Source organism: Malaya genurostris, chromosome 2 (assembly GCF_030247185.1).
Source record: "Malaya genurostris strain Urasoe2022 chromosome 2, Malgen_1.1, whole genome shotgun sequence".
NCBI lineage: Eukaryota > Metazoa > Arthropoda > Insecta > Diptera > Culicidae > Malaya > Malaya genurostris.
This window is the reverse complement of record NC_080571.1, coordinates 166,114,596-166,139,948: the sequence shown is the minus strand read 5'-3', so window position 1 is coordinate 166,139,948 and position 25,353 is coordinate 166,114,596. Positions and strand designations below refer to the sequence as shown.

Genomic DNA, 25,353 nt, shown 5'->3' with positions numbered 1-25,353 from the left:
TTTTATCTCTATTAACTTTAGAGATTTCCACAACTTTTGAAAAATGTGATGTCAATTGTAATTCGCATCAAAATTAATTCCTTTTCTTTTTTTCGAAAATAGACTATCCATGGCTCAGTGGTATCCTCTGGATAATGTTTAGCCCTTGGAGAATTTGAAATTTTACTAGTATTCGGAATCGGATGATCGTCCATGAGATCATTCATTACATTAATTTTTTTTTAAATTAATAATATCAAAATGAAAACTTATGTATAGTAAAATTTCAGTTATAAGAGAAATAAAAAAATTAAATTAAATTAAATCTACCTTGTTGTCTCTGTTACTCTATCGTAAAGAACGACGTGAAGTTCATCCAACGATTTCCAATTGGCAGTCTTCTGCTGTTTCCAATTGGCAGTCTTCTGCTGTTTCCAATTGGCAGTCTTCTGTCGTTTTCTGCTATCTCAATTGCTCTGCAGTCGTTGGGGTCACCACTGAACTTGATGTGCTGCCTGTACCTGACCCCACTTCGTTTTCGCACTTTTATCCGATTATAATCGAAACACAGCCTCTTCGCTTGAATGGTTTTTACTAAATGCATCTCGAGGACTAGTTTGAACTACAACAAAAAATACAAAAAATCGCTGATTAGTGCTCAAAAAATTCTTGTGCTTGAGTATCGAGAAATACTGCGTCATATCGTTCTATCGGAAATCGGATCCTATTCTGTACGATTTAGAACCTTGGTGTCACATTGGAGCGTGGAAGTAACTTTAGACTCCACTATGGTTTTATCATTAAGGTTGTCAAAGAGTTTCGGGACCCGTTATATCTAAGATTCACTTTTACGTTCAATATTAGAGTCAAACGCTGTACTATGGTGCCCATACCATGCCTACTGGATCGCCAGGATTGAAGCTGTTCGAAAAAAATTTGTTCGGTACGCTCTACGTTTGCTATCATGGCGATACTCTTTAACTTAGCGCCATACGAAGATCGATGCCGCCTCTTGAATGTGGAGTTACAAGGTATAGCCGCTTAAATAACTTTCGCTGCTCAACTACTTTTAGGGGACATTGATAATTCCACTTTACTTATGCAACTCAATATCTACGCACCTGAAAGAACACTTTGCTAGCGGAGCATTCTGTTGTGAGATTCGAGGAACGGAGTGTATGGACAGCACAAGCTTTTTCGAACAGTCTGCATGCGGTTCAAAGAATTCTTCCAACACATTGACTTTAATTTTATTTATTTATTTTATTTATTTATGGAGCAAGGGAAAAGCCCGATGGAGATGAAATTTGGTAATCTCTCTCTCCAGCAGGCATAAAACCTTCTCATTATTTGTATCAATAGATTACAATGATCCAACAGATACATTTGGACTTATTACTAACAATTGAAACTAGCAATTAAAACTAACAATTAAAACTAAATCTATAACCCTATAACTAATTGATGACGCCAAGCCTTACATGGCAATAATAATACTCTTGCTTAAAAAGTGAGTGAGAAGAAAAGAGTGGGAATAGTATAGTATAATAGTATAGATGGTTGGTGGAGAAGGTGGTAGACGAGCGAGGGCTAGCAACTGTGTCAGAATCGGCATGAAGATCTAATTAGTGGCCGAAAAGATGGTGGAAGGCAGCGAAAACGACGGGTTTAGAATCAGCATGTAGATCTAATTAGTGATCGAAGAATGCATGGTGGAAGACAGAGAGAAAGAGGAAAAGACGACCGGGTTAATTTCGGCGAGCGAATCTAGTTAGTTTCCAATGGAGAATGGTGGAGAGGAGTGGGGGTTGAACGAAAATACAATAATGTATGTATGCATGTATGTGGAGCAGGGAAAAGTCCACTGGAGTTGAGAATTTTTAAACCTCTGCCTACAGTAGGCATAAAACCTCCTCATCTTTGTACCAATCTTTGATTCTAAAACTAACATGATAGGTGACTAAGAAACAATCGTTTGATTACATTTAGAGATACATGAAAATCGAAGACATTATATAACTTAACGAATAAACGACACATACTAGTAAATAGTTCATTGAATCCATAGTTTGTTCTGGCGGAAGGTAATCTTAAAAAGGGGTGATAACGCAGACTACGACGATGAATGTTAAAATAATTAATTGTAAGAGTTCGGGACAATCGATACGTGATTGTAACAAATCGTTTATAAAAACTGCTTTTGAGACATTCCTACGAACAGATAATAGATCCAAGCCTATAAGTTTGCAGCGATCTTGGTAGCTAGGTAGATTTGCAGGGTCGTTCCATGGTAGATTGCGTAGAGCAAACCGAACAAATTTTCGCTGGATAGCTTCGACGCGCTCATCGTCGATTTGATAGTAAGGAAATGAAACAAGCTGTGATTGTAGAAATATTGTGTCTTCTTGAGATTTAACCTGGTAATATAGCTTGAAATTGTCAGCAAAGGACAGCTTACAGCATTTCAGCAAAAAATTGAGATCATTAAGGTATAGTAAAAATATAAATGGTCCCAAATGACTCCAGAGCTAACGGCGAAGGGTGTCGTCGAGCAGTTTCCAATTTTTACAGACATTTTGCGGCCAGTTGAATATGAATGGAGCCAGTTCAGTAAGGATCCATTGAAACCAAGCCTATCGAGCTCAGCTATTGTTATTTGATGATTTATCTTGTCGAAGGCTGCGGAGAAATCTGTATACATTGCGTCAACTTGGAGACGTGCTTCAAGAGAACGGATGATAAAAGATGTGTAGGAGAGTAAATACGTTGAAGTTGAACGACTGGGCATAAAACCATGCTGAGTTTCGGAGATGTAGTTACTGCAATTGTGAGTGATAAAATCCAGGACAATAATTTCGAGTAACTTGGAAACTGCGCATAATGCCGCAATGCCACGATAATTGGAAGCGTCAGTCTTATTTCCTTTCTTGAATACTGGAAAGACATATGAACTTATAATATTGTCTTTAGACTCGCTTGGTAGAAACTTTGTTAAATAATACCAATTTCTATTGCGGTTCATACTTAAGATCGGACGTGTGGGAAGGGCAACCTGAAGGGCAGTTATCTGCCTATTAGCTAGTGATGAGGTATTCCTAGTGGGTAACGGGGGAATTGCTAAATTATTGTTTATCTGATTGTTGCTATTTGGAGTAACAAAAGCGCCGGTGTATCTGAAACCCAACCGGCCATGGCTCTCGTAAGCCCAGTACAGCGCTGGTGATAGCCATTCTCGCAAACTGAACATGCAATTCTAATATCCGATATGGTTATTTTTTCATTACACTTCACACATTCACCCATCATTCATGCATAAACCAAACCGGCCCGACACACAGCTGGGGGAGAAATCAAAACAAAGTGGACCGTGCAATAACAATAGACAATGCATTCAATATACCACGGTACGACGCCGCTTTGTTTGAGCGATCGCCGCACGGCGATTATTGACACAATTTACAGCACAAAATAGAAGTATTTACGAAACACTTTCTACTTATCTGTTTAAAGCACAACTAGCCACTTGCTTAGTTGAACAATTTTTCACAAAAAGCCACCTATTTCACATAAAATTTATCACAATTTCACTCAGTACTAAAGACGCACAAGTTACCATGTTCGCCATTCAAAACAATGAGTTGAGATCAACTTTTTCAAATGATCATCCGAATGAATTCGACTTCATCACTTGTTGAAGCATTTCAAATCGGATGACAATTTGGAAATAATATTATAATGAATTTAAAATTTAAAAGTGATGTTACATAATTATTTGAATATTTTAAATTGGAATGCTCGATCTTTGAAATCGATTGAAGATGAATTTTATAATTTTCTCAAAGTTCACAAAATTCATATTACCACTGTGACAGAAACTTTTCTTAAACCAAATTTCAAATTGAAAAGTAACCCACATTATGTGGTTCATCGATTTGAAAGGTTTACCGGAATGGACGGTGGAGTTGCCATTTTTTCCAACGGCAAATTAAACATCGAATTTTACCTTCTTCCAATACTAAAGTTATTGAAAGCTTGGGAATCGAAGTTGAAACCATTCATGGAATTTATTTGATCGCTGGAGCATATTTGCCATTCCAATGCACCGGCGAACAATTAAATTTCTTTAAAGGCGATTTGCAAAAACTAACAAGATATCGACCGAAATTTTTTGTAATAGGGGACTTAAATGCTAAGCATGTCCAGTGGAATGGAAGGCAAAATAACAGTAATGGTAAAATACTTCATAATCAACTCTCAGCTGGTTACTTCGCAGTTCTTCATCCCAGTAATCCGACTTGTTTGACTTCCGTGAAAAACCCGTCTACAATTGACCTGGTTCTAACGGATCAAAGTCACATTTGTAGTGAACCGATTACACATGCTGACTTTAACTCAGATCATCTTCCTGTAACATTCAGACTTTCCAACGAAGCTTTAATTAATCCAATTAGTTCTATATTCAAATATCATAGAGCTAATTGGTTCTTAAGAAACCTCAGAAACCAATTCCTGCTCTCAAGGAAGGAAATCAAATACTTCTTACAAATGGCGAACAAGCTCAAAAACTTGCACAGCAGTTCGAGAGTGTACACAATTCTAATTTGAACGTTGTGAGTCCTATTGAAAATGAAGTCTTACTGAAATATGAGCATATTTCAACCCAAGTGTTATCACAAGATGACATTATTGAGACGAATTTTGATGAAATTAAATCAATTATTAGGAAACTTAAAAACATGAAGGCTCCTGGTAATGATGGAATTTTTAATATTCTTATTAAAAATCTTCCCGATGTTGCCTTGAGACTCCTGGTTAAAATTTTCAACAAGTGTTTTTCATTAGCTTACTTCCCAAAAAGATGGAAAAACGCTAAAGTAACTCCTATCCTCAAACCTGATAAAAACCCAGCAGAAACATCAAGTTATCGACCAATTAGCTTACGTTCTTCTATCAGTAAACTTTTTGAAAAAATTATCTTGTTGAGACCGGACGAGAGCAAACGAGGAGAGATACAGACAGGCGCGGAACAGACTAAACTCGGTATCCCGTAGAAAAAAGCGCCAACAGGAAGACCGAGATCGCGAAGCGATGGAACAGCTGTTCCGTGCTAATGACACAAGGAAGTTCTACGAGAAGGTGAACCGTTCGCGCAGAGGCCATGTGCCACAGGCCGATATGTGCAAGGACACCAACGGGGATCTTCTCACGAACCACTGTGAGGTGATCGAGAGGTGGCGGCAATATTTCGACGAGCACCTCAATGGCGATGTGGCGGAATACGAAAGTGGCGGCGCGGTAACGAACTTGGGAACGCGTGCGGAGGACGATAGACTGCCGGTCCCAGACCTCCAAGAAGTGGATGAGGTGGTAAGCCGGTTGAAAAATAATAAGGCTGCTGGTGTTGATCAACTACCAAGCGAGCTACTAAAACACGGTGGTAATGCACTAGTGAAAGCACTGCACTGGGTCGTTACCAAGATCTGGGAGGACGAGATTTTACCGGAGGAATGGATGGAAGGAATCGTGTGTCCCATCTACAAAAAGGGCGATAAGCTGGAGTGCTGCAATTACCGCGCGATAACTCTGCTGAACGCCGCCTACAAGGTACTCTCCCAAATCTTATGCCGTCGACTTTCACCGATTGCAAACGAATTCGTGGGACAATATCAGGCAGGATTTATGGGCGAACGCGCTACCACGGACCAAGTGTTCGCCATCCGCCAGGTGTTGCAAAAGTGCCGCGAATACAATGTGCCCACACATCACTTATTCATCGATTTCAAATCAGCCTACGACACAATCGATCGAGAACAGCTATGGAAAATCATGCACGACTACGGATTCCCGGACAAACTGATACCATTGGTCAAGGCTACGATGGATCGAGTGATGTGCGTTGTTCGAGTATCGGGGATAAACTCGAGTCCCTTCGAAACTCGCAGAGGGCTACGGCAAGGTGATGGCCTTTCGTGTCTGCTATTCAACATTGCTTTGGAGGGTGTGATAAGAAGAGCGAGGATAGACACGAGTGGCACGATTTTCAGAAAGTCCGTCCAGCTACTTGGTTTCGCTGATGATATTGATATTATAGCACGCAACTTTGAGAAGATGGAAGATACGTACATCGGACTAAAAGCTGAGGCCAAGCGGATCGGACTAGACATCAATGTGTCAAAGACAAAGTACATGAAATGCAGGGGCTCGAGAGAAGATAACGTCAGCCACCCATTACGAGTTCTGATTGGTGGTGATGAAATCGAAATGGTCGACGAGTTCGTGTACTTGGGCTCACTGGTGACTGCCGATAATGACACCAGCAGAGAAATTCAGAGACGCATATTGTCAGGAAATCGTGCTTACTTTGGACTGCGCAGGACGCTTCGATCGAGCAAAATTCGCCGTCGTACGAAGTTAACTATCTACAAAACGCTGATTAGACCGGTTATCCTCTACGGGCATGAGTCCTGGACAATGCTTGCGGAGGACCAACGCGCACTAGCTGTTTTTGAACGGAAGGTGTTGCGAACCATCTTCGGTGGAGTGCGGATGGAAGACGGTACGTGGAGAAGGCGAATGAACCATGAACTGCACCAGTTGCTGGGAGGACCAACCCTCGTCCAAACGGCCAAGGTCGGGCGGTTACGGTGGGCCGGGCATGTTGTTAGAATGTCGGAGAACAACCCGGTTAAAATGATTCTCGATAATGATCCGACCGGTATAAGAAGAAGAGGCGCGCAGCGGGCAAGATGGATCGATCAAATTGAGGACGACCTGCGGACCCTTCGCAGCTACCGAGGCTGGCGGCGAACAGCCATGAACCGAGTTGAATGGAGACGCCTCCTGTATACAGCAGAGACCCGCGTGGTCTACGACTGATAGAATCGAGAATCAAATCTTGTTGAGAATGATGTCTCATATAAATGAGAATTCAATTTTTTTACCAGAGCAGTTTGGATTTCGTCATGAACATTCAACTACTAACTTGTCAGAGTAACGAACATGATAAAAACAAATAAATCTTCTGGGTTATCCTCTGGAGTTGCTCTTCTAGATATAGAAAAAGCATTCGACAGTGTTTGGGACAAATGTTTAATAGCAAAAATGTCTGATTTTCAGTTTCCTATTTATTTGATCAAAATGATTCAAAATTATTTAACTGATCGTACTCTTCAGGTTAGCTATCAGAATTGTAAATCTGAATTGCTACCCGTACCAGCAGGTGTTCCGCAGGGTTCGAGCGTAGCTCCAATCTTGTATAATATTCTCACTTCTGATCTTCCAAATCTACCAGTTGGTTGTCAGAAATCGCTATTCTGTGACGACACAAGTCTGTTAGCCACAGGTAGAAATCTAAGAGTGATCTGCAGTCGCCTACAAAGAAGTTTAAATATTTTCAGTGATTATCTGTCAAAATGGAAAATTAAACCAAATGCAACAAAAACGCAATTAATTATCTTTCCTCATAAGCCAAGAGCTTCTTTTCTTAAACCAAGCAATAATCACATTCTCAAATTGAATGGCTTGTAATTGACATGGTCTGATCAAGCTGAATACTTAGGTTTAACGTATGACAAAAAACTCACTTTCAAGGATCAAATTGAAGGAATCCAGGCAAAGTGTAATAAATATATTAAATGTTTATATCCTCTTATAAACAGAAACTCTAAGCTTTGTCTAAAAACCTGTTTTAATCCACCTAGTTGTGTAATGATGCCTTTCTCATGTATAATATTGTGGTATTGTATTCAAAAATGTTTTCTTCGATTTTCGAAAGAAACCAAGAGATTGTTTGTGCATTAACTAGTATAACATACAGAATAAAACAGTGCTTTGATTGCGTAGGTCATCCTTAAGAAAACTAAGTGGGTTCACTATTATATGCACTTCCGGCACTGGAACCCAAGAACCGGTATAATCAAAGTCGGTTCGTACGGCCACCAACTAACATGACATACAAACTCTACTAGTACGCACTCTAAGTTACGATTTAAATGTTTGTTGCATTCGAAAATATGCAGTAATTTTTGGTAGGACCATAAGAACTTTCAATTGACCCTAAGATTGGGAATAACGGTTTAGAGTCCAGACCTTTCATTTGAATCTAAGTTTGTGGAAATCGGTCCAACCATCGCTGAGAAAAGTGAGTGAGATCCAATTTGACCACTATTTCCGGTACTTCTGGAACCGGATACCGGGAACTGAATAGGTTAAACTGAATAGGTCCTACGTATGGAATGTTGGATAAAACTGATACTTTTGGTTTTGTTAGAAACTTTCATCGGTACCTGTGCGGTGTTCGCTGGAGTAACGTTCAAATTTGATTGCGTCGGAATGATGTGTTGCAGGACAGGAGTCGTTTGGTTGTTTCGTGCGGTATATCCAATGTCATTTGATCCATTGTCACCGTGAATAGGAATGAAGGGTCTGCTAGTGGTTGAAGCGAAATCATTTCCAAACGAGACGGTGGTGTTCGTAATTCCAGCTGGTTGGATGTAATTCGTAGGAGTTACAGTAATAGCAGTGGTAGTAGATTGATGTTGAATCGCAGTGATTGCAGGTGTCGTAGTGGCGGTCGGAGGTGGCAAAAAATTTGGTCTATTTGGGCGGGTTGTTGGAAATGCTGGTGGCAGTGTTGAAAAGGTCAGCGTTGGGCAAGGAGCGGTACTGGTATTGCAGATATTGGTGGTTGCAGTAAGTGGTGGGGATGGAGGAACAGTGCCGATGTCTATGGTGCTAGTGGCGATATCTATTGGCATAAGTTCATCAACAGCAATAGTATTTGGAATATCGGTCTCGATAGTTTCTGAAACAAGCGGAACTATAGTGTTTAAAACAGAATCGTTTAATACTGGAACGTCGAATTTCTGGATCTTGTCAGGTTGGGCATGGGAGGGTCAGCCTGTGCTGCTTGTACGATGTCGCTTGTTGTTGTCGTCGAGTATCGATTCAAATAGGTTGGTCAGATTAAGTTGTAGATCGTCAAGTCGTTCAAGAAACGGAGCGCTATCGTTGATAAAACGTTCGGAACCAACTTGATCACGCAGCGCAAAACGGTGATTGTAGCAAGGATTTGCATAAGAATTAGAGTACATGCGACAAAAAACTTGCATAGTATCCGTTAGGGTACTAATCAACTTCAAGGCAGAAGTAGTACGTTGAAGTATCAGCTGCATAGTTTCATCTACATTCCTCATTGACGATTCCCGGCATTGGGAACATAACCAATAAACTTCAGGAGAATCACGAATGGTTTTTACGAGTGAGTTGTTTACATCGACGTGAGTGATTTGAGAGTAGACGTGAGTGTTGATAGCTTTGATATGAGTGACAAGGGTAGCTTCTTGAGTTTGCAAAACGACGAACAATGTTCGAATAACAGTTTAATAGACGTTCCACAGAACAGATGCTATTTATCCACGACGTAGATAACACTTTTACTAGCTCGGCGCGAAAAACTGAGGTCTAGGCGAATATTTCACACTGTTACAGTTGATATTCCAGAGCGAAAAAATTAGCACGTGAATTGACTTGGTATACACTGAACAAAAAAAAAAAGTCTCCCCATGCAAGCATTCTGCGCTAACACGCAATTCGTGTTGTTTTGAAAGGGGGTGGGGCTTAATCCTTGCTAAATGAATGCACACGTCGAACTGAAACATAGTATATAAGAAATCGTTTCACGCACCAAAATTCATTATTGTTGTATCCATTGTACAGTAAACATCGCGAAATAAAATTAGAGAGTTAAATCTAGAATTTCTTTTCTGCCACCGAAAGAACATCACTTAAGGTTTGGTATCCGCTGTTTGAGTGAGGATTCCGACTGCTGCTGCTGTTGAGCCTGTCGCCATCGAGTATAGTTCGTTTAAAGCGAAAGATGAAAAGATGCCTGGATAGTCTCCTAACGCCACTGACAATACTTTTCAACACATCTCTCGAGTCGGGAGTATTCCCCGATTTTTGGAAGAAGTCATATATCTTCCCAGTGTTTAAAAAAAGCAACAAATCCGACATAACTAACTATCGCGGAGTTGCTTTACTTTGCGCTGTCTCAAAGTTATTTGATAAAATTATTCTTGACTTTTTAACCCACAATTGCAACGACTACATATCTGAAATTCAACACGGATTTATGCCTAAACGATCAACATCTACAAATTTAGTATCCTTCACTTCATTTATCATCCGATCCCTACAACCACGTAAACAGGTCGACGTAATTTACACTGATTTCGTGGCAGCGCTCGATAAAATACACCAATAGAAATTGCCAAACTTGACAGACTTGGCTTTAATGGTACTCTACTGGAATGGATGCAGCCATATCTAACTGGTCGTAAAATGTCTGTGGAAATAGGAAACAGGATAACAACACCATTTGCTGTTAGTTCTGGAGTTCCTCAAGGAAGTCATTTAGGACCGTTCATATTTCTACTCTATCTCAGCGATCTAAACTTCACTGTAAAATGTTTCAAGCTATCATTCGCTGATGATTTCAAACTATATCATCTGATCAATGGTCAGGATGACGCATGCTTTCTACAAGCTCAAATTGATGCTTTTGCAAAATGGTGTCATGTCAACAGGATGGTACTGAATGCCTCCAAATGTTCCGTTATATCCTTCTCCCGAAAGCGCTCAGCAATTTTGTATGACTACAACCTCTCGCAAAGCGTTATCAAACGTGAATCGTTTGTAAAAGACTTAGGAGTAATCTTAGACAGCAAACTTGATTTCAAGAATCACGTCGATTACGTAATTTCATAGGCTTCCAAACTCTTAGGTTTTATGTTCCGAATTGCTAAAAGTTTTCGTAACATACACTGCTTAAAAGCCCTTTATTGTGCACTGGTCCGGTCAATCCTCGAATATGCAGCTATTGTTTGGTCACCTCATTACCAAACTGACATCGATCGTGTCGAAGCTATTTAACATAAATTCATTAGATTCGCTCTTCGCAATCTACCATGGAGTGATCCATTTAACCTTCCAAGCTACGTGGAACGCTGCCGAGTTATCGACTTGGATCTACTGTCTGTTCGAAGGAATGTTCACAAGGCCGTTTTCATAGCGGACTTAATACAATCGCGTATCGATTGTGCTGATATCTTACGGTTGGTCAATTTCGACATTCATCTTTGCAGTCTTCGTTCACACCCGTTTCTTAGAATTCCCGCTGCTAGAACCAACTACGGGTATAATGAGCGTAGTATGTGTCGTTTGTTTAATAGTTGCTCTGATGGTTTTGATTTTCATCTATCCCGAAATGCAATAAAGCTATTGTTCCGGGATTCCATATCTATCTAGTTGTAGAGCTAGGTCAATTTTACAAGCAAATACCATACAGCTATTTGTAATATAATTCAGTTTGGTCGAAGTTTTATATTGTACTTTTTGCAAACTAACTAATTCGCCTAAGTTAACCCGGTCGTTCTTTTCTCTTTTTTTTTGTCTTCCACCATCCATTTTGTTTTATCATTAATCATCTTACATCTTTTTGATAACTAATTAGATCTACATGCTGATTCTAACCCCGTTTGTTTGCGCTCGTTTAGCACCACCTCCGCCAACCCTTGTATACCATTTATCTATCCACTTTTCACCTTTCTCTCACCTTTTTAGCAAGAGCACTATTACTAATCTTTTATGCTTAGTGTCTTCAACTAGTTATAGTGTTATAAATTTTGTTTCAACTGTTAGTTATAATTCGAGTGTTAAGCCTTAATGTATCTGTTGGATCGTTGTAATCTGTTGATACACATAATGAGGAGGTTTTATGCCTGCTGGAGAGAGATTGCCTAATTTCATCTCCACCGGGCTTTTCTCTGCTCCCAAATAAATAAATAAATAAATAAAAAATAAGTGCCTTAGAAGAATTAGGAGTGGCATTTGTATCGTTTTTTTGATTTTCAGGTATGTTCGGTAAATTTAAGGTCATTGATTTGACTTGTTGTCTAAGCGAACGAGCATATAAAATTTTATTCCTGACAGGACATTTCAAATAATTGGATTTATGATTTCCATCGCAATTTGAACATGAAAATTCATCAGTCGCAATTTAAACATGAAATTTCAATTCAAACACCGTATATCCATATGAAAATTTTTTGTTCCATGGCCGAAGCCTTGGCAACGACGACATTGCGTTAAGTTTTCAATACCATTATGCCGTTTATAATGTTCCCAATGAATTTTAATGTGGGAAACGAAACGCACTTTTTCTAAAGTTTTCAAATTGTTTACGTCACTTCGATTGAAGTGTATTAGGTAAAGTTCATGTGAAATTCCAGAGTGTGGTTTAGAAGTACCATTCGCTCTTTTTTCATAAGTATTACTTGGGAAGGGGCAAAACCAAGCAAATCTTTTAGTTCATTTTTAGTTTCATCAGTACTTTGATCATTTGATAAACCTTTCAAGACAGCATTTAAGGTGAAATGTAGCGGAATGCGAAAATCGCGTTTTTGATCAATTATTCAAAAACTAGACCGATTTTCGAAAAACCAAAAACACTTAAGTTTTCGAAATCAAATTTTTTATAACTAAGTATTCTTAGAATTTTGAAATTTTGCTTTGCCGAGCCGTAATTGGTTTTTGAAATGTATAAACGGTTACTGTTCCGTTCCACGGGGATGATTTTAAAACTGAAAAGTTTGTAGCAGAATTTCACAAAGAATCTGAAAATCCTACTCAAAATTATAAAACTTCAGCTAAAACCACCGAAATTTGAAAAAGTTTACATAAACTTTTCCGCATCTTTTTTATTGCTTGCGCGCTGCTGTTTCGTATTGAGGTGGTGTGAGAAATGCACGGTGGGCACGGTGGCATTATATCGTGAGCAAAAATTACATATAAAATTATGACACGAGTTTAAGCAGCATTGGGTTTTGTGTTGAAATAAAAACGAATACAATACAATAGAATACAATGACATGGGTAGTGTAAGAAATTGTTTATTTTCTAAGTAACTGTCATTTATAATGCTAATAATGTCCAATTCTGTTGAGTTCAATGCATTGATGTTGCTGAAGCAATAAAGCCTGTCTGTGTGATATCGTATAACATTTATTATTTTAGATTGTAGCAATTTTTATAGCAAAACTATAACTTCATCATTGACAAGCTACTGAATGAAATACAATCCAAGTATTATCGTGATACAAACAATGTGATAAACATTGATAAACAACAGGCATATACATGGTTAGCAAGTTCGACAATACATATACATATAACCTCATGGTAGTCATTCATAATTACTCATGATTTATAGCTCTAGTGTAAGAGTAATCACTAACAATAACGATTGAATTAGCATATATTGATAATGTGAAGGATTGAAAAATCCATTACGTCCAGTCTTATTTACAAGCCAAAATAACGAGAGGTAATCCCACTGCGCTCAATCATTGAAAAAAGTTCTTGTTTCTATGTGTCCGTTTTTCATGATATGCTTTGTGCGACGGTTCGTTCAACTGAAGCGGATAAAATTTTGCGCGCATTTTATGACGCTACATTTCACCTTAAAGGTCTATCTGATTTTATATCATATGAATAAACTTTATGAAGTTTCTCGAACAAATATCGGATAAGACGTTCGTAATCTTCCAATCCATCAACCAAGAGTCGACATTCTCCTCTTCGTCCGATTTGAAATGAGACTTTTACTTCCGGGAGAAAAGTAGAAAGCTCAGTACGGAATGCTTTGAAGTCGGAAATCATCACCGTCACTGGTGGCATAGATTGTTGTTTCTTCCCAGAACGACAAGCGTCCATTTTGGGAATTTTAGAAGAATTTTCTTCTATGTCGCTACAATCGGATTCAGGAAGAATCTCGTAAATATTTTTAGACGGCATATTTTATTTTCACATTCAGATTCTATAAGATCGTGAATGTTATTAGAAAAATTTTGAATAACGGATTTTGATTTATTCCGTATTGAATTATTTTTAGCCTTAGGCCTTTTGCCTTTTCGGTTGGACGCATATAAATTAACTAGGTTAAATTAGTCTTCGATTAGTCTCCTAGTTTGGATAAGTCTTGATAAAGACTGATTAGTTCGAAGAATAATTCTTTGAATGGCTAGCCTTAAAAAAGACTGATTAATTTCTTAGTCTTAAAAAATAATGATTATATTAGAATATCACTCTTTGTATAGCCTTGAGAAAGGCTGACTAATTGTTAGTCTTAAAATTATCTTTAAAGCTACTGTGAAATTTAATCCGGATCCGATCTCCGATTCCGCAGTTACAGCGTGATGAGTGTCAAAGTTTTCAAATCGCCATATAGAATGACATTATGTACCACACCGGTACATGGTGGAACGGTGGAAGAAGAAAACACAAAACGAAAGATGCGTGCTTTGTTCTGTTTCGTACACGCTATAAAGAAAACGAAACGGTTACGGATGTCGCCTACTAGTGTGTGATGCTGGTAAAATATGATAATTTTATGTCAAGTGCGACCGAAACAATAAAAGAATGTAAATCCGGGGTAAAATTAAAAAAATGTCAATGTCGTTTCATATTGGTTGCTGGCAAACGAACCAACTGCGGCTATTCGGGTCATCTGAATCCAATTTCAAATCTGAATCCAATTTCAAATTGTGATTAAAAACTTAAATTACCAAACATTCTTCAAAATGGCCAAATCGATTTTCACAAACGTTTTGGTTTAAAGGAAAAGTCTTACAATTTTATACGGTATTCCTAAATTTGTTGTGAATACTATTTCTGGTTCCGGACCTACAGGGTAAACAGGATTTATAGAATTTGTTAAATTAAGTCCGAATAAATTTTCCTACTTCTATTCAATGAACAGTTGTTTTTGCGAATTCCACGATAATATTAATGATGTTATGAGTAATATGAGAGAAGCATCATTACACCACTTGGTGGATTAAAATGATGATGATGATGGTCCCACCTCATACCCCTACAAAGGTGTGAGCAGAAGGAGTTATCTAAATGATAATTAATATTTTTGCACATATCTTAACGAGTACACAAAAGAAAACGATCTGATTAATCTAGCAGGTATGGATTCTTATATTACGGATTGACTATCCAGGGTTAATCAAGAAAATTTCCAACCCGGGAAGATCCTTGATCACATCAGGAATCGAACCCGTATTATTACCAGTATCAAACAGTAATTCACCTGGCCCTTCCCGCCGGACCAGTTCATCGCTACACACATCAGCTACGATGGAGTAACGAGACTGCGGATGAGCAGAGCCAAGCCCAATTCCATCAACAACTGTCGATCCCAATCAGTTTACCGAATTTATTCCTTAATTTATTAATCAAACCTTGCAGTCAAGGTCAAGAGCAAACTTAACACACTGAAGGCTAAGGCTCTCCAGCCAGTCCTGTTCGCTTTCCAAATAGTCACTATCTGCTTCGCGCGCGAGGCTCAAACGTTTGTAGACTGCTCATTATTTTTAACTCAAACAAACTAAAAATCATCATCATACCGAACAACATACCAACCGAAACTAAATACGAACAAAAACAATACAATCTTCGTAATACTTAAAAAAATAAAAAAAATCTAAAAAATTTGAACTAACTAACTAAATGTTTGCTTACAAAGCGGACTGAAATACATAACTTTTTGAACTCCACCAATGTCGTCGCGCGTTTGATTTTTCTTTGCATCGAATTGAAAACACTTATTCCCTTGTACAATAATGAGTTTTGCGATCTGGCTAACAAAAAGCTTGGTGTTCTAGCATCAGATGCGTTTCTAGTATTGTACCTATGCAAATCAGTTCCTCTTTCAATTCGATCACACAAATATCGAGGCAGCATGCCATTTAAGATCTTGAAAATAAATACCATGGTTAAGTAGTAAATTGTCTGTTTTATTTGAAAGCCATTGTAATGCGTTCAGTAGAAAATCTGAGGAGGTATATCTACTACATTTTAAAATTAATCGCATGATCTTATTTTGCAGTCGCTGTAATCTTTGGCAATCTTCTTGATGACGTTATTAATATGAGATTTGAATGTTAACTTTTCATCAATTATGACTCCAAGATACTTCATTTCTCTAATGCGATCAATAGTCTCACCATCATTTTCCACATTGGCGTCATGACCGGTGCTAATCGAAGAAATAACCATATATTTAGTTTTCGCGACATTTAGTTTCAGTTGCTTAAATTTTAACCATCGATCCAGCAAACTCAGATCCTCATTTAAATGTGCAAAAGCTTCATTGAAATCTTTAGCCGTAATGAACAGAACAGTATCGTCTGCAAACAAATTTATATCACAGAAACGTAAGACTCGCTTCATATCATTAATATACATAATAAATAGAGTAGGACTTAACACACTTCCCTGAGGCACTAGAACTACATCGTTAAAAACAGTCTTTTGAGATCTACCACATAAATAGTTTTCAAACCATTCATGTGCCATTCCCCCGATGCCAAAACTCCGTAATGTCTGCAACAATAAAGGTATTGAAATTGTTTCAAAGGCTTTCTTCAGATCCAAGTACACAGCAAAATTACTCTTTGGCTTCGATTTTCTCCTTCCATTTTGCCAATACTAGGTTCAAAGCGGTTTTACAAGAGTGACCCTTACGATATCCCGATTGTTCCGGTATTAGCAAACTGTTAGAGTTCAAATAGTTATTCAGCTGATCTTTAACAATAAGTTCCAGAATTTTTTCCAGCGTGTACAGCATGTTAATGAGACGGTACTCCTCGGCTTTATCCGTTCCAGTAACCTTGGGGATAGGAACCACCAGAGATTCTTTCCACACTTTTGGCACGTGCCCCGTGTACAACGATTTATTTACCAAATCCAGTAGATCGTGTCCGATAACATGAAAGCAATCCTGTATCACTTTTGAGTTTACATTGTCAATACCAGTCGAGTTTCTCAAATTAAAACAAATATATTTCAATTGTTCAAAAGTGATTGGTTGAAATTCATCAAGTCTACAATACTTATTCATCGGCTGTGTTGTTTCAACAGGTTCACCTACCAATTCAATACTTTGATTGATCTGTTGAACACTATTTATGAAATAACTGTTGAACTTTTCAGATATAATTTGTTCTGTGTACTCTTCTATACCATTAAAGTTATGGTTTTCGATGCACTATGTGTAGGTTTGATCAACTGTTTGAGAATTTTCCATAACTCTCAGCTGTTGATACAAGTCGAGATAGGGTTTGCTTTGAATAGTTTTTCCAACACTTGATTTTCACCGTATTTTCCTCATTTCTAGAGCTACTCATTACGGAAATTGTTTCATGATCTGAAATCTTGCAATCGGATTCCACATTTGAATAAACACCGTCGAAATTTGGAATACACAAGATCTATCAATATTTTACTGTATCTCGGAATTCTTGTAAATTCATTCACAGTTTGCTTCAAATTGAAGAATTCTGCTAATTGTTTCAATTGATTCAAATCTTAATCACTGAGTTAATCAATATTAAAATCTCCAGTATTAATATTTAGTTTACCAAAATCGACGAAACTCTCCCACCAGTTTTCTAAAATTTCCAGAAACATAACCAATTATTTCCAACTGCTTCGTTTGATTGAATGCTGAATTTATTTGATTCTCTGGCGTAAATTGCAACTCCACCCGTGTGCCTGGAATGGGACAAACAAAAAGCAACAGTGTAACCCGGAACACTGAACTGATCGAAAGCGTCAGAATCAACTATATGTGTTTCTGAGAGCAAAACTAATGAAGGATGTCTATCCTCTATAAGATGACGCAATGCGACATAATTAGAAGACAATCTGAATCATAATAATTAGAAGACAATCTGAATCATCATAATTAGAAGAAAATCTGAATGCCTCTCATCCATTAGTTGCTATTCCATTGACATAATGTTGTTCTTTTTCGTTTCAAGAAATCTCAGATATACAGGACACTGCTTGCTAAATGCTGGATGGTTGGTGTCTAAATTCATTTTACGTTCCGTGTTCATTTTTAAACAATTAACGCATTTAAAATCAGTTGAAGTACATTCAGATGTTCTATTAGCTTTGGAACAATTTTCATTGTTGGAACATTCGGTTCTTGTGACCAAACTCACCACACTTGAAACTGCGCAATAGGTTTTAGAACAATGAATCAAAAATATTGCCGTGTTTTTATTTTACACTGCTCTTTGATGAAAAAATTACCGTGCAAGCGAAGCAATGGCTTGAAAAGTATTATGGAGACTCCGCTTCATCAGAAACAACAATAAAACTTTGGTTTGCTGACTTTAAACGTGGTCGTGGAAACACCGATGATGCAGAACGCACTGGATGTTCAAATGAGGCGATAACAAGAGAAAACAAAAAAAAATCCACAAAATCGTTTTGAATGTAGTAAAGTTGCGTGAGTTATCATATCAAAAAGATATCAAAAAGATATAGATATCAAAAAAACGTGTTGGCCTTATATTGCATGAGCGATTGATTATGAAAAAGCTCCGTTCAAAGTGGCTGTCGCGTTTGCTTACTGTTGACCAAAAACGAGAACGTGTTGATGATTCTGAGATAGTGTTTTGGCCATTTTAAAACGTAACAAACAAGAATTTTTGCGTCGATATGTGACCTGGATTCATCCCTTCACTCCGGAATCAAAACGATCGTCATCTGAGTGGACAGCAACTGGCGAACCTCGTCCAAAGCACAACAATCAGCTGAAAAGGTTATGGCCTCGGTATTTTGGAATGTGTGTGGTGTAATATTTATCTAATATCTTGAGAAAGGAAATACCATTAACAGTGAATAATATATAGCGTTATTGGAGCGTGTGAAGGCTGAAATTGGAAAGAAACAACCGCATATGACAAAGAAACCATTTTTGTTTCATCGAGACAACGCATCGTGTGACAAGTCAATCAAAACAATGTCAAAACCAGATGAACTGAGTTTAGAATTGCTCCCACATTCACCATATTCGCCGTTAGAGTTAGATGATCGCTACCATGAAGATCAGGGATTAACATCTACATGCAGTCCAACCGTAGCGAAGTCTAACAAATAGAAAAATCCAGCGCACTTGGTCTTGCTGGTGGTGCAGGAATCTGTTATTTTACCCGTGGCAGAACAGTCATTTTGTAAGCAAAGCAATGTCTTGGCATTACATTCCTTTTGTGGAATTTGGCCTTTTTGTTTCAACAGACTTCGCAGCCGATTCTTAGTGTACAGAGCCCTTCCAGGTCGGGGCTCGAACATACGACAACTGGCTTGTAAGACCAGCGTCCTATGCATTGAACCGCCAACCCGGGACGTTGTATTTTGTAGTAATCGCAAATATCATAGATCGTCTGATATGTTATCATTATGAAGAAAACTTCGTCTTGTACCGTGAGAATTAAAGTCTGCTGAAACTAACGTTGGTGGGGGAAGCAGTTGCATGATACCGCTGAGCCAGTGGTGCCTAACTTAGGTTCTTGGGGGAATGTAGATGGAAGCAATGCAAAGGTCCTTGCCCTTCATTGTATATTTGTTTTCTTCTAACATATTGTGTCCTAAGGAAAAATAATGACAAAAAACTTAATGCTAATTATTCACAACATGGAATCGATGAAGCAGTCGTTGGAGAAACTCAGCAGATACTTTCCTGTGCGGACATGAATGGACATGATCAATGCGTGTGAATTATAGGGAACAGATATAAGCTATTGGATTAAATTTGAGTTCATTGGGGAATATGGGAACGTGAATTTATGACAAAACAATCATGTTGGGAAAAGACAAGACATGAGTGATTTTATCTCTGCATAATTTCGAACAATAGTAGAACATTTCAATCTGGAACAAGCCGAATTAATCATGGTCGTCGTGATACGAGGGTGAGGTCCAATAGTGGAACGACGAGGAACGTTAATGACGGTTGAGGACTTCTTTAGAGAAAACGCTACTGAAGTGCATTCGAAATAGTTGACAGTTACACCTACAGTTACACACATCTACCTACCAATATTCCTTCAATGCCATCCGCTTCTTTAAACGAAGTCGATTTAGGCGATATAACGGAAAATAAAATGTTCACTCAAGGGGAGGACGCTTAGAACAATGTGCCAATCACACATTAACACGATGCGTTGGTGCATTTATCAATATTGGCACTTTCGTTTTCATACAGTTGCACAGTTGTGGCACACAAAGGGCTCAGTTTTGACAAGTATCTGTTTCATGGGGCACAGCATGGCACACTAAGACTCACTGTATATCACTTGTTTTTTTTAGAGGCACAATATAGTTTGTGTTAAGCGACTCTCCCCTTGCGTTCACCTACAAGATCAGCTTTTTCAAATGATCATCCGAATGAATTCGACTTCATCATTTTTGAAGCTTTTGAAATTGGATGGCAATTTGCAAATAATATTATAATGAATTTAAAATTTAACAGTGATGTTAAATAATTATTTGAATATTTTAAATTTGAATGCTCGATCTTTAAAATCGAGTGAAGATGGATTTTATAATTTTCTCAAAGTTCACAAGATTCATATTGCCATTGTGACAGAAACATTTCTTAAACCAAATGTCAAATTGAAAAGCAATTCACATTATGTGGTTCATCGATTTGACATGTTTACTGGAATGGGTAGTGGAGTTGCCAATTTTGCCAAACGGCAAATTAAACATCGAATTTTAACTTCTCTCAATACTTATGTTTAACGTATGACAAAAAACTCACTTTCAAGGATCACATTAAAGGAATCCAGGCAAAGTGTAATAAATATATTAAATGTTTATATCCTCTTATAAACCGAAATTCTAAGCTCTGTCTAAAAAACAAATTATTAATTTATAAACAAATTTTCAGACCAGCCAGTCACAACAGTCAGCTGGGAATGTTATGGGATCGGTATTTTAGGATGCACATGGTATAATCTTCGACTCTGAAAAGATACAATCAATAGCGAATACTACATAGCGTTGTTAGATCATTTGAATGAAAAAATCGAGGAAAATCGACCTCATGTATCGAATAAAAAAACCTATGTAGACAATATATTTATTCTCAAGTCGATGGTTAAATTGATCCAATTACACCTAGACCTGACCTGACCCAAGTGACTACTGGCTATGAGTTGATTTCAAAGAAATGCTCGCCGGTAAGAAATTTAACTCAAATGAGGAAGCATTTGCCGAGTGTAAAGCCTATTTTGAGGCAAAAGATAAATCCTTCTGTAAACACGGCATCGAGAAGTAGAGATGCGTTAGAAGTATTGTATTGCTCTTGAAGGAGATTGCATTGATGAATAAAATCTTAGTTAGTCACACGACTAGAGTTAAGGTGTGAGGAAGCCTAATTTTCATTCAGTTGTGAAATGCGTGCACCTGTTGAACCTCAACAGATTCCAAAAGAGACTACTCATAGAAGTTCAACAAAGTGCAATCGCTTAGGTTTTTAGAAGCATTTAAGTTTTCTAAGGTTCTCAATATCAAAATCGCATGCATGCAAATACACCCGAACCTCCGTTTACGTAAACTTTTTTTACGTTACCTCTTTTTACGTAACTCTCTCTACGAACAAAATCTCAAATAACGTAATATAGGTATTTTCGGAACAGATTTGATGAGTAAATGTCGAAAAACGATGTTTGAGGTGATTCTGAATTCCAAGATAACGACCTCCGGTTTATTGATATCCCTTGAAACCCTTTACAATATGGGTATTTTTGGAACGGGTTTGATGAGTACATGTTGGAAAACGAAAACACCCATATTGTAATGGTTTTTAAGGAATTCAGAACCGCTTCATCATTTTCAAACGTGTACTCGTCAAATCCGTTCTAAAAATACCTATATTGTAAATGTTTGCAAAGAATATCAGTAAACCGTAAATCGCTATCTTGGAATTCAGAACCACTTCAAACATCGTTTTCTAACAAGTACTCATCAAACCCGTTCCAAAAGTACCCATATTGTAACGGTTTTCAAGGAATATCAATAAACCGGAAGTCACCATATTATAATTCAGAACCACCTGAAACATCGTTTTCTAATATGTACTCATCAAACCCGAAAACGGTTTCTAATGAATATCGATGAACCGGAAGTCGCCATCTTGGAATTCAGAACCACCTCAAACATCGTTTTCTAACATGTACTCATCAAACCCGTTCCAAAAGTCCCCATATTGTTAGGGTTTTCAAGGAATATCAATAAACCGGAAGTCACCATATTGGAATTCAGGACCACCTCAAACATCGTTTTCTAATATGTACTCATCAAACCCGAAAATGGTTTGTAACGAATATCGATCAACCGGAAGTCGACATCTTGGAATTCTGAACCACCTCAAACATCGTTTTCTAATATGTACTCATCAAACCCGTTCCACATAGACCCATATTGTAAAGGTTTTTAAGGAATATCAATAAACCGAAAGTCGCCATCTTGGAATTCAGAACCACCTCAAACATCGTTTTGTCCCGGGTTGGCGGTTCAATGCTTAGGGCACTGGTCTTACAAACCTGTTGCCGTATGTTTGAGCCTCGCCCTGGAAGAAAGGTAAAATTCCACTACAGGAATGTAATACCGTATACTAGTCAAATCCGTTCTTAAAATACCCATATTGTAAAGATTTTCAAGGAATATCAATAAACCAGAAGTCGCCATCTTGGAATTCAGAACCACCTCAAACATCGTTTTCCAACATGTACTCATCAAACCCCATCCGAAAATACCCATATTGTAAAGGTTTTCAAGGAATATCTGTGAACCGGATGTCGTCATCTTGGAATTCAGAAGCACCTGAAACATCGTTTTCTAGCATGTACTCATCAAACCCGTTCCGAAAACACCCATATTGTAAATGTTTGCAAGGAATATCAATAAACCGAAAGTCGCCATCTTGGAATTCAGAATCACCTCAAATATCGTATTCCGACATTTATTCATCAAACCTGTTCCGAAAATACCCATATTGTAAGAGTTTTCAAGGAATATCAATAAACCGGAATTCGCCATCTTGGAAATTGTTGCTGCTTAGAACATCCTTTTCCTGTAAATACTCATAATTTTCGTTCCATAACTATCCAATATATTATACATATCTAATAATACATATACATAAAAAAAAATTTTTACGTTGAAAATTCCAAATTAAGTAAACTTTTTTTACGTTGAAAATTCCAAATAACGTAAACTTTTTTTACGTCATATTTCGATTTACGAAATCCCGATTATTACGTAAATGGAGGTTTGGGTGTAGTATAGTAGATTATATTGGTTCCATCATTGGTGAAAATGCTCAGTTATTAATGACACCCCTCTTTCCTATTCATTTGTTCTGTAATATATCTTTTTGTAGAAAACGACTGGGGCAAGGAGAGAGAAGTTGTGCTTACCAGAGAAGATGCCAAATCATTTGGAATCAGTATTGTAGGAGGAACCGTAAGTACAAATTAATTTGGATCAAGCTTAGAGCATGCAATTGGAGTTAACAAGTTAGAAAATCTTCGTTAGCTTCGAGTGCCCTAAATTCATGAATTTTTATATGAAAGTTATCAACATACACAGTCTCAAAAAACAGGAGGAATTGCTATGATTGTTCTATAAGCTAACTTCCTGATTAGCAATGCTAGGAAATGTTCTGAACAACTCAATTATTGAAATTCTCGTAATAATTCGTTGTTTTCTTTTCGATGTTGACCTATGATAACGAATAAAATAAAACATATGTAGATATCGATAACACTTAGCCGATAGCAACATTCTTGTAAATTCCTATTTTTATGTATTGTTTTGTATTAGTGTTACAAGAATTTGTTCATAAATTATAAAGTAATTTATGATTTTGCCTGGCCTTAGTGAACAATATTTTGACGCAGGACTACTTCTTTCTTTAGTATACTCCCCTGGGATTATTTTCTAAATTTTACTATACGAGGATTTCACAAAGTTAATCTATCTATCTCACTCACTTTTCTCAGCGATGGTTTGACCGATTTTCACAAACTTAGATTCAAATGAAAGGTCTTCCGGTTCCATACGAAATTCCTGAATTTCATCCGGATCCTACTTCCGGTTCCGGAATTATAGGGTAAAGTGTGTTACATATTGTACACCGTCACTTAAACCGGCGAAACAAAAAACGTAAAAAAATTTCTAAACTGGTCTCAAAACTACACAAATCGATAGTCATTATCAGTAGGCAACTAAACAAACCGATTCCAGCTATCCTGGTTCCCGGTATCCGGTTCCGGAAGTACCGGAAATAGTGGTCATATATACCAAAATGGATCTCACTCACTTTCCTCAGTGATGGTTTGACCGATTTTCACAAACTTAGATTCAAATAAAAGGTCTTCCGGTCCCATACGGAATTCCTGAATTTCATCCGGATCCTACTTCCGGTTCCGGAATTATAGGGTAAAGTGTGTTCAATGTTGTACACCGTCACTTAAACCGGCGAAACAAAACACGTAAAAAAATTTCTAAACTGGTCTCAAAACTACACAAATCGATAGTCATTATCAGTAGGCAACTAAACAAACCGATTCCGGCTATCCTGGTTCCCGGTATCCGGTTCCGGAAGTACCGGAAATAGTGGTCATATATACCAAAATGGATCTCATTCACTTTTCTCAGCGATGGTTTGACCGATTTCCACAAACTTAGTTTCAAATGAAAGGTCTTCCGGTTCCAAACGGAATTCCTGAATTTCATCCGGATCCTACTTCCGGTTCCGGAATTATAGGGTAAAGTGTGTTCAATGTTGTACACCGTCACTTAAACCGGCGAAACAAAAAACGTAAAAAAATTTCCAAAATGCTCTCAAAACTACACAAATCGATAGTCATTATCAGTAGGCAACTAAACAAACCGATTCCGGCTATCCTGGTTCCCGGTATCCGGTTCCGGAAGTACCAAAAATAGTGGTCATAAATACCAAAATGGATCTCACTCACTTTTCTCAGCGATGGTTTGACCGATTTTCACAAGCTTAGATTCAAATGAAAGGTCTTCCGGTTCCATACGGAATTCCTGAATTTCATCCGGATCCTACTTCAGGTTCCGGAATTATAGGGTAAAGTGTGTTCAATGTTGTACACCGTCACTTAAACCGGCGAAACAAAAAACGTAAAAAATTGTTAAACTGGTCTCAAAACTATGCAAATCGATAGCCATTATCAGTAGGCAGCTAATCAAACCGATTCCGGCTATCCTGGTTCCCGGTATTCGGTTCCGGAAGTACCGAAAATAGTGGTCATATATACCAAAATGGATCTCGCTCACTTTTCTCAGCGATGGTTTGACCGATTTTCACAAACTTAGATTCAAATGAAAGGTCTTCCGGTCCCGTATGGAATTCTGAATTTCATCGGGATCCTGCTTCCGGTTCCGGAATTATAGGGTAAAGTGTGTTCAATGTTG

The 25,353-nt window shown here is 37.9% G+C and overlaps 1 protein-coding gene across 1 annotated transcript in view; it reads left to right on the top strand.

Moving 5' to 3' along the window:
* The window catches only part of LOC131427127 (inactivation-no-after-potential D protein), a 1,657,698-nt gene that overhangs the window by 256,572 nt on the left and 1,375,773 nt on the right, over positions 1-25,353 (top strand). Inside the window, exon 4 of the mRNA XM_058590062.1 lies at positions 23,288-23,370. Coding sequence (XP_058446045.1) covers positions 23,288-23,370 — 83 coding nt within the window. The remainder of the gene's footprint in view (positions 1-23,287; positions 23,371-25,353) is intronic.